The sequence below is a fragment of the Morone saxatilis genome, unplaced genomic scaffold, assembly GCF_004916995.1.
Source record: "Morone saxatilis isolate NCDOM2014 unplaced genomic scaffold, NCSU_SB_2.0 Contig21, whole genome shotgun sequence".
Taxonomy (NCBI): Eukaryota; Metazoa; Chordata; class Actinopteri; family Moronidae; genus Morone; species Morone saxatilis.
The window spans coordinates 4460706-4473761 of record NW_023339774.1 but is presented as its reverse complement, the minus strand read 5'-3'; the positions used below and the strand labels follow the sequence as shown (position 1 = coordinate 4473761).

Genomic DNA, 13056 nt, shown 5'->3' with positions numbered 1-13056 from the left:
CACACACACACACACAACCTTTCTCTGATGGCAAGGAAAGCCTGCTGAGATGAAGACAGCCACTCTGAATTGATTCTGCAGCTCCTTACAGTCCTGAAACTTTCACAGCGAATGTGAATGTGTTCAACGGGTTTGGTGGCACAGAGAGCAAAAGGTCCTGGGAGAGCTGCTTGAAGAAGAAGAATATGTCAAAACAGTTTTCTGGATAAATTGACTTTGTGGATCTTTTCGTCTCTCTCTGAGTCTATTTTCCTCTTTTGACGGTGAATTAATTTGCTGCAGGCTAATTTTAGGCATATTTAATCAGGCAGTTTGACTTCAAAAGGCTGACCACTTAAATGTGGACATAAAGTTCCTTTCACATCAAAGTACCCAACGAGTCTCACAAGCTGAAGTCTGGTATCCAGACTAGTGGATTTTAAAGGTCTTTTATCTCATTAGGAACATTTCTACATCCTGAGTAGCAAAAAAAAATAGAAATTCCTCTGAAATTCTAATAACTTAATGCATGATAATGCAATTTACCTGTCTTGCATCAGATTTATAAAACAACTTACTTCCCCATCTAACAGACTCCTGTAACTTAACAATTTCCAATATGAATAATGAATCAAATGATGTGTGAATGGGGTTACTCGCACTGACGTTCAGTCTCGTTTAGCTGAGGGTTTTGGTTTCACGCCACATTTACTGAATGGTTCAATCTCATCAGTTTTGTTTCCAGCAGCCAGCTGTTTTCAGCAAACATGCTCCAATAAACCTGCTGTACTCTACCTGCCCCAAACGACAGACGCACAAAGTTAGCAACTAGAAATCCTTCACAGTGGACCTCCAAAGGATTCACACACAGCCTTGACTATATATACAGTATATACACTATATATATGTGCACAGCACCTAACTGTCTCTCTGTGCTGCTCTATTTTTTATGAGGATTTGACAAGAACCACAACTGCCCTGACAGTACAAGACGTCACCCTGACAAGGTCAAGGTGCACCTGTCTCTGCGACTCACACGGCTCTAACGGCTCTAATGAAGTGAGAGGAAAAGGTGCCTGTGACCCCTAGCATCTCATCTCAGTGGATCAATGTGACAGTACAATGTAACACTACTAATAGCAGGTACATAAGGTGCACAAATATCCACTGACTACAGAAAGTTATCAGTCTTTTACTGTCTTGCTTTGCTTGATATTTAATTCATTTACAAAATACATTTAAAAAATCTAGACAATGTCCCCTTTCTTTTACAATATAACAAGTTTTAAGTGTAATGGCAGATATCTTCTTGTTTGAAACACCTCAAGACTTGGTTTCAAAAGACTAAATAACAAATTTTAAAGGTCTAATATTTATAATCTAATCTTTATCTAATATTTAAAGGTATGTTTTCATCAGCGTATCACCTGAAAATTAGAATCGCTGAGTTTTCGTTACGTTAGAATGAGTCGTTTTTATCTACCGAGGTGGTATTCAGTTGGTTGCAATCTGCAACTTCACTGCTAGATGCCACTTAATCCTACACACTGGTCCTTTAAGTGAGAAAAATGCCCTTAATAATTATTTGAGAAGAGATTAACTCTAAGAACTCAGTTAATCTGCTTGAACAAGTGTGTGGGTGTGGTTTGACCAGATTTCAAACAACTTCGAACTGTTAATTGTCTGAGTGGAGCCAGAAACATATGCCATCACCTTTTTCCAACAGCACCTGGCACACGCCAAACCAGACAGTAGAACACAAATACATTAAACTCTCATGTGAAGTAACTGAAAATCCCATCTCTTATAGTAAGAGGCTGATAAAGGAAATCTTTTTAGGAATTCAAATACAAGATTTGAATACAACAATCAGTTAAGAGAAAAAAAAATATGAAGTGACGTGTACATTTCTTGCAGTGTTAAGCCTGAACATGACACAGCAGAGGTAATTAGGGCCGCTTCTAATTTGATGGCAGCCGTTGGGTCGCCAGGAGAGACAAAGGAAATGTAATAAAATCACGGGGCATGAAATGAAGATTGCCACATTATCAACGCTGAGAAACCACCCACACATCCTGCTGCTGCTACAACTGTGTCACTTCCCCGCTGACTGGCTGAGAGCTACAGCAGCATGCAGTGTGAATCAATGCAAGCCTTTGCTGTCTTTTGTAAATCACTGTCATGGCATTTCTGGTACAAAATAGTGTTAGTGGAGACAGATGGGCATAGTGGGATCGTGTCAGGATGGTACCTGAGTTTTGTCACAGCTGTCAAAGTCTTGTGTTTTGAGAAACTGTATGTAGGTAGGCCTCAATATTTTTGTTTTTATTAATTTTATTGGAATCTTTTTAGGCAAATTTAGAAATTTGATATGAGGCATTTATTTTTAATATCAAAAACACAAGAAAAGTGTTTGGAATGAATGTGGCATAATCTCAAAGCACTATATTTTTGTTTTTGTTCTTACTCAGTCAGACTGTGGTACATACATTTTCTCTTTACTTTAGGAAGATTTTCTGAACTGTGCTTGTTACACTAGACCCTTGTTTAATGTGAACGGCATTAAATGTCCTCTGGAATCTTTTTGTAGCAAGTCCATTTTCAGACTTAGTAGTCCTTAGCCCCAGTCGACACCACCTCAAGTGAGATCACTCTTTTTTCACATATGCAGCATGAATGTATGTGGAATTCCCATTTAAAGGTCCATTGTGTAACATTTAGGAGGATCTGTTGACAAAAACTGAATATAATAGTCACAGGTATGTTTTCATCAGAATCAGAATCAGAATCAGAATTAGATTTATTGCCAAGTAAGTTTTTACACCTACAAGAAATTTGTCTTTGTGCATTGGTGCATAGGTTTAATTGGTCTATAATCAGCTAAAAAAAAAGCATCACATTTTCGTTACCTAAGACTCAGATGTTATGATCTACAGAGGGAGCGTGTCTTCTTCCACAAAGGCCGCCATGTTGAATCGCCATGTTTCTACAGTAGCCCAGAATGGAAAAAACACTGGCTTTAGACAGGGGCTTTGGCGTTTTTTGGCGAGTTTTGCAGCCACCGTAGTTTCTCCTACACGCAGTATTCATTTGGTTTGGTTTGGTTTCCGTTTCAGCACAAAACTGCTTGGTTAAGGTTAGAGGAAGGTTTTGATCAAAGTTACAGAAAAACAGAGAAAGAAAAAGCATTTCTCATGTGTTCAAAGGCCTAAAACAAACTCTGTTTACATTTACTTGGCATTGGTCACACAGTAGTGTGTAAGTTATGACTGTCAGCTCTTGAGAACAAAAACAGAAGTGATGTGTGAAGTTCTTACAGTCCCTGCCAAACGTCATGGGAAGTAGTTCAGGGTGGATGGTTGGGTGAAAAAAATGTGCGACTTTGACAGGGGAGATCACTGTTTGTATTCTGTTTCCTACCAACATTATCATGATCTCTCCCTAAGGTTTTAACCAAATTCTCATACTTCCCGAGCCTCATCTAAAGCAGGGTACAGAGGGACCCGTACGACAGAACGATTTCAGACTTCACAATTCAGATCTGATGTAGTTGCTGCTGGTTGGCGATAACATGGCGAACAATATCTAAAATGGGATCTGAAGGAAGGATGAATGATATGGCATGTTCTGTTTAGGCACAGAAGAAATTCTAATCATTTATTGTATGCAAATGCTGAAAAACAATACTGAGCTAATAAAAATCATACAGGGAAAGACAAGTAATTATCAATAATTATCACAACAGGAGAAATGTAGTGGATGTAGGGAGAGAGGAAATATAGGAAAATCCAGCAAATTACAGAAAAATGTTGAAGGATATGGATAGTCTGAACTTCTGGATGCATATTCCACTATATTTTAGCCCACTGGAGTTGCATATCAGTAACACCCACCGTGGGGTTTAGCCGCTAAAGACGACACTGATGGGAGGATCCTTTAGCTAAGTCAAAAGCACAGCTCTGCAGCAACTGGCAACATTATGATCATTAGCATAAGCTGAAATCTCTCTTCTTTTGCACCGCCTTCACTTTTCCTCTGCTCCATTCATGATTAAACCATCAAAAAAGAGCATCAACTCAGTTTGGTGACATTCTCTCCTTCCCAGGCTCTCTCACTCTGTGTAAAGACTTGGATTTCCTCATGTACTAGGGCTTGAGTTGGGCTTGCCATCTCCTAAGCATAAGAACAGTTTCGCCAAGAAACGTAATCTTGATTTCAAATGCATCGCAAATCTGCAAAAGAAAATGTTAATGAATGCTTGTTTGCGCAATAAGATTAAAAGACAGGAAAGTCTCTTGACGACACATAACTTCAGCCAATCCAATAAATGCAAATACTTTGTAGCTTGTATTGTACCCATTCATTCCAATGAAACTTGCATTGCGTAACCCAAGACACATTGGCATTAACGAGAGATCAAACCAGCTCTGTGTTAAATCAAGGCAGGGGGCAGAGTTGGTGTGGGCACGTTGTTACAGGTTTCAGTGAGAGAAAACAGGAAGGCCAGTTAGACTAATAGATATAGTTAATACTATAATATACTAATAATGAGACAAGATTTTAGAACTCTGAAATTAACTGTGGTAATATACTATGTAGATTTGAAAAACTGCCTGATGATGTTGCACTGAGGCAAAAACGACATTTTTTAGATAGCCTAACCCTCTGCAAAACGACTAACAAAGTACCAATGCACTGGTGGGTTTTTCATCTTCTCACTGGTACCTGTAAGAACATGCTCGCACCATCAGCTGGTCTGAATGTGTCCTCATTGTCACCACTCCTTCCAGATGAAGAATAGCATGGCAGAAAGGAGCGCTGCGTTCCACTAAATCAGCTGCTGGGAGACCACAGGATCCTGGGACGTGGCCTCGCTGGAGGAGGTGAAGTTATGAAGGAAGTGGGGGGATGGACGGCAGAAAGGAAGTAATGAGGAGAGAAGAAGAAGAGGGGGCAGGATGGTAATGACAGGGAGGGTGGGGAGGGGAACTCTGCATTTTCCTTTGCACCATTAGAGAAGAAGGTCTGAGCGATCCCCCTCGGGGCAGAAGTAGCATAGTCATCAATCTGCAAGGTTAACGCTGGGTAACAGAAAGTATATAATCCACAGAATAGAGCCCCCGCCTGAATGCTATTCTGGCTTTATGCTTCCCCCTCCCCCCTGCTTCTTTACCAAGAGTGCATCTACATTCGTAGACTCAAGATATTAATGCATATATGACATACATGCATGCTCCACTGCATTCACACAAATACACTCATGGCTCTTGTCCACTACATAGCGTTGTCATGGTTTCGCCTATTATTTCCTTTGTTCGCCACATTCTTCTGGGAAAACTTTGTGGAACATTTCGGGCCTGTTCTGATGGTCAATTACTAGGGATGCATCGTGACACGATTAAAAATCGGTACAAATGCGTGACGATTCGCACCGGTTGACAGATGAATCCGCGGATGCGAAGTAAGGATACGTTCTTTTTTTTTTTTTTTAGAGAAAAAGGTACGTTATCTTAAGAAATAAAGTCACTGGTTGGTGATTCATTTGTTCAACGTCAGGACGTCAAGTCACGTTGACTTACGTCACTTACGTAGGTACGGGGCACAGAAACGGAGGAAGGACATGGCGACAGTAGGCAACAAACTTGTTGAAATAGAGGATGCACGAGCGGTGTTTAATCCACCTGGTCTGGCGGCATTTTGGTTTCCCATATACACAAATACAACCGGTGAGAAATGCGACAGGACAAAACCAAAACAGCATGTAAATATTGCAAGAGACTGCTAACAGTTATACCGGCAACACAAGCAACATGCAGCAAGCATTATTAGCCGCCACCACATGAAACAAAGTAACGTTACGCACCTCCTGGGAGCGAAAATTGCCAAGGGGGCAAACCACCCTTGACGAGAGGCTTTGCATCTTCCTCTGCCCCATAACAACGCAAGAACGTTTATTGTTTAGAATGACCATGTAAGTTGCACTTTTTATTAAGGGACACAAAACTGTTTTACCAGAGTTTCTGTAAGAAAGCACCTCTAAGATTTTTTTTCCTAGAATAAAAGATCATTTTATTTGGTCATTAAAATTTGTCTGTAAGCTCATTTTGATAAAAAAAAAAACAATCGTTGAGAAAATGGTATCGTGAACAAAAAATCGTGAAACCGTATCGAATGGTGAGTTGAGTGTTGAGTGTATCGTTACATCCCTATCAATTACAGGTACCTTAAGGAGCTGCTAACAGTGCTGTTAATCAAAACGCATCAACAAAATGTAACCACCATTTACAACCGATCTGCAATGACAACTGTTTTCTAACAACCAAAACTGTTGGAATGGGCATGTTGGACCAACAACATGATATGACAGCATTTGGATGAATTAAGGAAACACTACATAGCCAAATAGAGATAGGAATAGATTAAAAAATAAAATAAGTGATATTTATAATTAGATTTTGGCATCGACTTGGTACCAAAGTATTGGTTCATGTGACATCCCTAGAACCTTAGCAAGTAGCAACTGTAGAAAATACTGTTGCTTCAGTTGCCTTAGATATACCTTGCACAGGGATTGATATCAATAGTTTTTTGAGGTGTCCTGTTAAAGCATGTCTACACACTTGCTAGCCAGTCACAAACATGGCCATAGTTCTTATAATGGATAACTGGAACTTTCTACACCCATAAGCCCATAGGCTGATGTTCCACTGGCACAGTGAGTGAGTCACCAAAGGCTCAAACAGACAAATGGATGTATAGGTGTCAGGCATGTGTCAGCAGGGTGTTACACTTCAGTGAAGCTCCTTGTGGACTGTGAAAACACTCTTTGATGAGCTGTCTAAGTGTGGTGAAGTAAAATCTTAAGAGCAGCAACCAGACCAATCAAAACAGTCCCCAAATGAGCCTTGTCTGCCTCAACGGGATGTGTGAGTGGTCTCTACAAGGCCATATAAAATCTCTCCCACCTTAAAAAAGAAGGAAAATAGATTCTGAATGGTGGTGAAAATTCAGCAGTAGAGAGAGAGACAAGAACTGGTTGAATAGGGGGGGGCAAGGAAGACATAGTGTTAAGATTTTTTTTTTTTAAAGCCACACAGACAGGCTGCAGTAAAATTATCTGGTGGATCAAAAGGAATGACTCTGAGCAGAAGGAAAAGAAAAAGATTGAAATATAAAGAAAAACTACTGACTGAGAGAAAAGGCATTCTTGGATCACAGCAGTGTGTGTCTGCAGCACTTAGGATAATGAGCCAGAAAAAGCTACAGGAGATGTTTGGAGTGAAACAAGGAGGAAGAGCAGGAAGAAGAAGAAGAAGAAGANNCATGTTCTCCTTCAGCAGCACCAGAAGGAGGAGGAGGAGGAAAGATGGCTCTGTAAGTGGCTCACAGTGTAGTGCCGGTTAGCTGTTATCTCCTGGGAAAGGAGAAGCAAAGGGGAAAGGAATGAGGCAGGAAAAGAAGAAGGAGAAGTGTTTAGGGAATAAAAGAAGATAAGGGAGAGGGAAAGAGGATAACATAGGAAGAGATATATAAGAAGTACAAGTGCAAATACTGCAACAAATAAATAATTTCCGAGTAAAATGTGATGGCTCAAGAATAATTGATCAGATTTCAGAGTGTACAGAAATACACCATGGCCGCATTAACTTCGACTTTTTAATAACCAAATATGCATTTAAAGCATCCAATAGAGTATCAAAGTGCCCTGTCTCATCTGCTTCCATCTTACGTTTAACTTTAACTTTTTGGAGCATTAACAGAAAAAAGACCTTAGAAAGACATTAAAAGTAACGCTGAAAATCTACATCACAAAACAGACAAAGCCACTAAATCTGCCTTGGTTATCAGGCACATTACGAAGCTGATGGTAATGTACCTGAACATGACCGTCCACAGAGATCTTTGACTTCAAATTTACATGAAATTCATCTTCACATAAGATTATGTAGTTTTTGATGAGACAATATGTTTGCAGTTTAGGTTTGTACCACGGATCAACAGTCCATCATTCCTTATGAATAACGTCATCTCTACACAGAAAGCATTTCAGCTGTGTCCGTCTGACACACTCTTCTATCCATACAGCCACACAACATTTTCACATGTATATATAGAAAGTATCATGGGACTGTTGCAACACAGACCTTTTCTCTTGTAACACAGGGAGTCACTTAACGGTGTTATATGCCAACTGTACTAGCTGCTGCCACTAGCTAGTTAGCTGCCCTACTAACTATCTGTATGAGGACTGGGAGCTTGATGGAAGGGGTAGTAGGAGTAGAGTATTGTAGGAGTGGGGGATCCAATGGGCAATACTGCCAAATTAGCAGGATTGTAATGAGCGACAGAACCAGAGCGGAGTGGATCATCGTAGGCCAACTGATTATAGTCAGCTCGGAACAGAAGACATAGCGGGATTAAGTAGGGACAGGAGAGGCATGAAACAGAGGAAGAGGAGTGAGTTTGTTGCTTTGTTTGTTAATTTGCAAGTAACTAGTAACGTTACACATCATCCATTGTATTAATAAGTCTGTCAGTATTTGTTTTTGTGAAGTTGGAAGTTATTTATTCAGTGTTTTGAACAATGAGACGTTGATGTTGATGTTATACTGGTTGTTCAGTAACATTCAGAATCATTAATGCTTTTTCTATTATCATTTAACAGGCGGCTGTTAAAATATTTATATTTAAATACTTAATTATATATCATAAACGTGTGAGGAAAATCTTTAGTCAGGGATAGCCCCTACACCTCACTAGTACATGCAATGTAAAAATGTTCTCAGTGAGCCGCTGTTGGCAATGTAAACACTGAAAATCCTTTGTTTTTGTCTTTAAATGGGAACTTGTGTTGTATCTCGTCATTTAGCAGATGCTGTAGGTCCAATACACAAGGCTTAATTTTGCATAGATCATTTGGTAAAAAACAAAATAAAACAGATGAAGCTCTGAGTCAGACAGCCATTGTGGGATTGGTCCAGACACATTTCTTAGTTCTGCTTGGCTGGACATCCCTCATCCTTTAGGGATTCTTGTTTTTCTCTTTGTGCTCTAGGATTGTGTGTTTTTAAAAGGCACTATCATGCTTTTGGCTACCCTGAAAAACCACAGAGGTGCTGGCATTTAGATAACAAAACTGTTTGGGTTGGTGACAGAGAGAAAAAGTACAAAAAACTTGTATAGCTGGTGGGGATTGTCCCAGTGACCCAGTTGTCTGGGATACAAGCCTCATTGGCGTAACATCTCCACTTTGTGTCCAGCCGCATATACATGTTTCTTTTTCCCCTTTTTTTCTTGCTCCCAGTTGGGAACTTCCTTCGGGAACTGAATGTAAATTTCCATTTTTATGCAGATGACACCCAGATTTGTGCATGCATTTTTCCATTCCTTTCCTTACCATGCTACACTGCTGCTGAATATTTTACGACAGAGAGGCAAACACAATTGAGATATTAAATCGAAACAGAAAATCTTCTTATTTTATCTAACAGCATTGCATAATTGCTACCGTGTCCTGGTTTTTGTTCCTTATTCATAGTTTTCTGTAAATAAACTTCAAAAGCATAAAAAAAACAACTATTTGTTGTTTGAACATGTATATTTTATAAATGTTATATATGCTCATCTCCCCTTTTGGTATTGCCTTCTTTTGTTTTGTACAGTGTACTGACACACTGACATCCCATTTTTTTGTTCAAAATAAACAAATAAATAAGCTATCCTACCATCCATGCAGAACCCAAACTGGCACATTGACACCCTGAAGTGAGCCTTTGTTTACCTGTTCACCATCTCTGCTAATATCAAAGATGAGATAGTCTAAGGTTCGCAGGTGGAGGGTGTGATGTTTAAATCTATGGAAAATCTGAGAGGGTAAAATGAATAAATAACACTCTCTATCTTATAACCAAGTACCTTCAAGGTGCCCTTCAGCAACAAACCAATCCTTCAAATGCTCCAGGGGAGCCGCTCAATGGTAACAGTTTTGTGGTTGGCAGCTCCTAGGTGTAAATGTGTGCCTCTATATGAATGTTAAGCACGAGTGGTGGAAAAATAGTGTGTATGCTCAACAAAATCCTTCTGAATGAATTATTCATAGCTTTATTAGATTATACTCTTACCTGTGGTTCCTAGAGGCTGAAATATCCATTACAACCCAAAATATTGAAGTGATGGTGGCAAAAACAACATTACTCTGTTAGTCTAACCTTAACCTCCAGTGGTTTGGCTAAACCTTGTCCTGAGGGTGCTGCTATAGTCCACTGGATCATAAAAAAATCATCATGGTTTAAATTAATGGCACTCTTCCAGATAAGAAGATGCCTTCACATTTTGAGGATGACAGTAGAAAAAAGGTTCCTCCTCTGAGGAACGTACAGGTTCAATCATTTTATGGCACTCTGGCCATTAGAAGCAAAGATGATAAGATTGCCAGCAAGAAATCAAGCTTATACTACAAACAGCAACAGGTCTTTAGTGCATAGGTACTCACGCTGTAGAGGATGTCCACCCAGCCCTCCATGGTGATACACTGGAACACAGTAAGCACCGCAAACAGGATGTTGTCAAAGTTGGTGATACCAAAGTTGGGTCCAGTCCAGTACTCCCTGCACTCGGTCCCATTGGGACAAGTCCTTGCCGGGGGCTCCAGACCACAAGGCCAGTCTGCTGCTCTCTCACCTGACGAAAGACAAATAAAGAGAGGAAGGGAATTAGTTTTCTGTATGTATTTCTATGTTTTCAGGTGAACTTGTAAATTTGGTGGATTTTATTTAAACTGATTGTAGAGTATCTACTGAATGGATGGATAGATAGATCTTGAAGTGAATGATTCAAGCATTCAACATGCTTTCTCCAGCTACCTCACGTTGCTCTAATGTGTCCCATGAGCTCCTAACAATTACTCATCAGTCATGCTGGGAACATTTCCAAAGGGGAAACACCCAGGGACACACATCCAGTAGATACCACATCCACATTCTACATCCAGAGAGGGACGAGTTAATGTTGATCCCCAACAAGTCACACACAGCTCTAAATCATTTTTGTGTCATTGTGTGCTTGCTACTATCCCCCTGAAAACTGAGATCTCCATTGTAATCACAGTTTATCTTACATCTTTCATTCAAACCAGTTTATTATACTTGAGGAATCAACTGGTGCACCACAGCTGCAGCTACAGCTGCCAGCACGCTGCAGACAACACAGACTGAAGAGTCCTGAGTCAGACAGTGTTGCTTATTGGTCTTTACATGCACACCTCAGTGTGACGAATCCAATCTTGATGTTACCCACACACACAGCATTGTAGAGGATGTGCATTTCAGGTAAAGATACATACAGTTGTGTATTAAGTCAGAAGTCAGACTTTACACATTTGTCTTGAAACCCTGTAACGCAAACTTTGATTAGTATTGTGCTCTGTTGTGAATTTGAAAAAGATGTGTTTTCAGGTTTAGTCAGCTTGTTGTGGATGTGGTCGAACTAAGCAAAGCTTGGGTTTTCAGCGATTATTAAGTGACAGTGAGTTACAGAGATAGTACCAGAGTACATGGAGGATGCTGAGAGTTTGTTTAAAGGATGTGCTGGCACACATGTCAGCAGATGGGGATCAGAATAAAGAATAAATGTGCTGAGTATAACAGATGCCTTGTGCACCCAACGTTTCATGAGGGATAACGCTACGATCACAAGTTGTGCCAAGTTTTAACGATGATTTGCAGAGCCAGATTGCACAGCCAACATCCCTCAGGTGTCACTCCAGTGAAATATGTCCTTTCCTTCCTAGTGACAGGTGCTGTGTCAGCCGGACTCAGCATCCACGGATGATAAGGGAACATCTCCGGTCTCTATTTTCTCTATTTGAAAAGTTGAGTTTTATTTAATTTTTTTCTTTAAATACAAATGTATGTTATTTGTGTTTATTTAGATTTAAAAGGTGTGAAAATTTAAAATGTTAAAATCAAGGTGAACATTTTTAAAAATGCTATTTGCAGTGATTGGACACTGATGTTGCTTTTTAAAACTTTGTCTTATGCCTGCTTACTTTTATTTATGTTAAAACTGGTTTAAATTATCTGATGAAAAACAAGAAACAAAACACTACATAATAAAAAAAAGAGTTCAATATGTTTAATCTTGCAAAAAAAATTAAAAAAAATAAATAATAAAAAAAGTAAAGTACATATTTTATAGTGCTGTGTGCTTTTCGGTGTCATGTTGTTGATGGCCATTCAATTTCATGTGCATGTGAAAAAATGTATAGGAATAATTGTAAATATTGTAGTGAACCGCAGTGAGTATCAGTACAGAATTTCAATGCAATAAGCAGTGGAAGTGGAAATGGGATATTGGTAAGTTGAAAATTGTTTCAATACTTAATATACATTTTCAGCAGACTACATAAGATCTTAAATCATTTTGGACTTTGTGGAGTTTGTTTATAATCTAATTAATGTCACAAGGGAAATTATCCATTTCAATCCGTCCGTGTATTTGTCCCAAACAAAACTGGATTAATGGCTCATTATTATTTATCTAAATGCAACGTCTCAGTAGAGATAATTAAAGAGAAGAAGAAACCATTTTCCACCATGCAAAGGACAGAAGCCAAGGTCTTCAATAAGCTTGTGCTCAAGTGAAGGTAAGCCTGATGAATACACACTTGGAAAAAAAAAAAACATGCAAACACACGGACTTTATGGCTTCATCCAGCATTACTTGCTTATGACACACACACACACACATACAAAGAAGCAACCTTCATGTAGAAAGTTGTTACCGGTGATGCTCAGCTTAATCAAACCCTGCTGTGACTCTGTGGCTAAAATAACTCAATAACACACGTACTGTACATTAGCAGGCTGTCACAACTGCTCACACCACTACAAGCACCCTGACTGGGTTGAAACACACCAATCACCACACACACCACACCACACACACACACAACACACACACACACACTGAGAAACAGATTGAGAAACAGATAACATGTAATTTACGCTGGCAGCCAATAACTCTCAAGTTACGCCTTGCACTCTAGTTGACACCAGGCAGTGGGGAAAAGCTTTCTCA

General features: G+C 39.5%; 1 protein-coding gene across 1 annotated transcript in view; it reads right to left on the bottom strand.

Annotated features, from left to right (window-relative positions):
- Nucleotides 1-13056, bottom strand: part of cacna1bb (calcium channel, voltage-dependent, N type, alpha 1B subunit, b) — a 161422-nt gene that overhangs the window by 84988 nt on the left and 63378 nt on the right. Inside the window, exon 7 of the mRNA XM_035668513.1 lies at nt 10472-10659. Within this exon, the coding sequence (XP_035524406.1) occupies nt 10472-10659 (188 nt within the window). The remainder of the gene's footprint in view (nt 1-10471; nt 10660-13056) is intronic.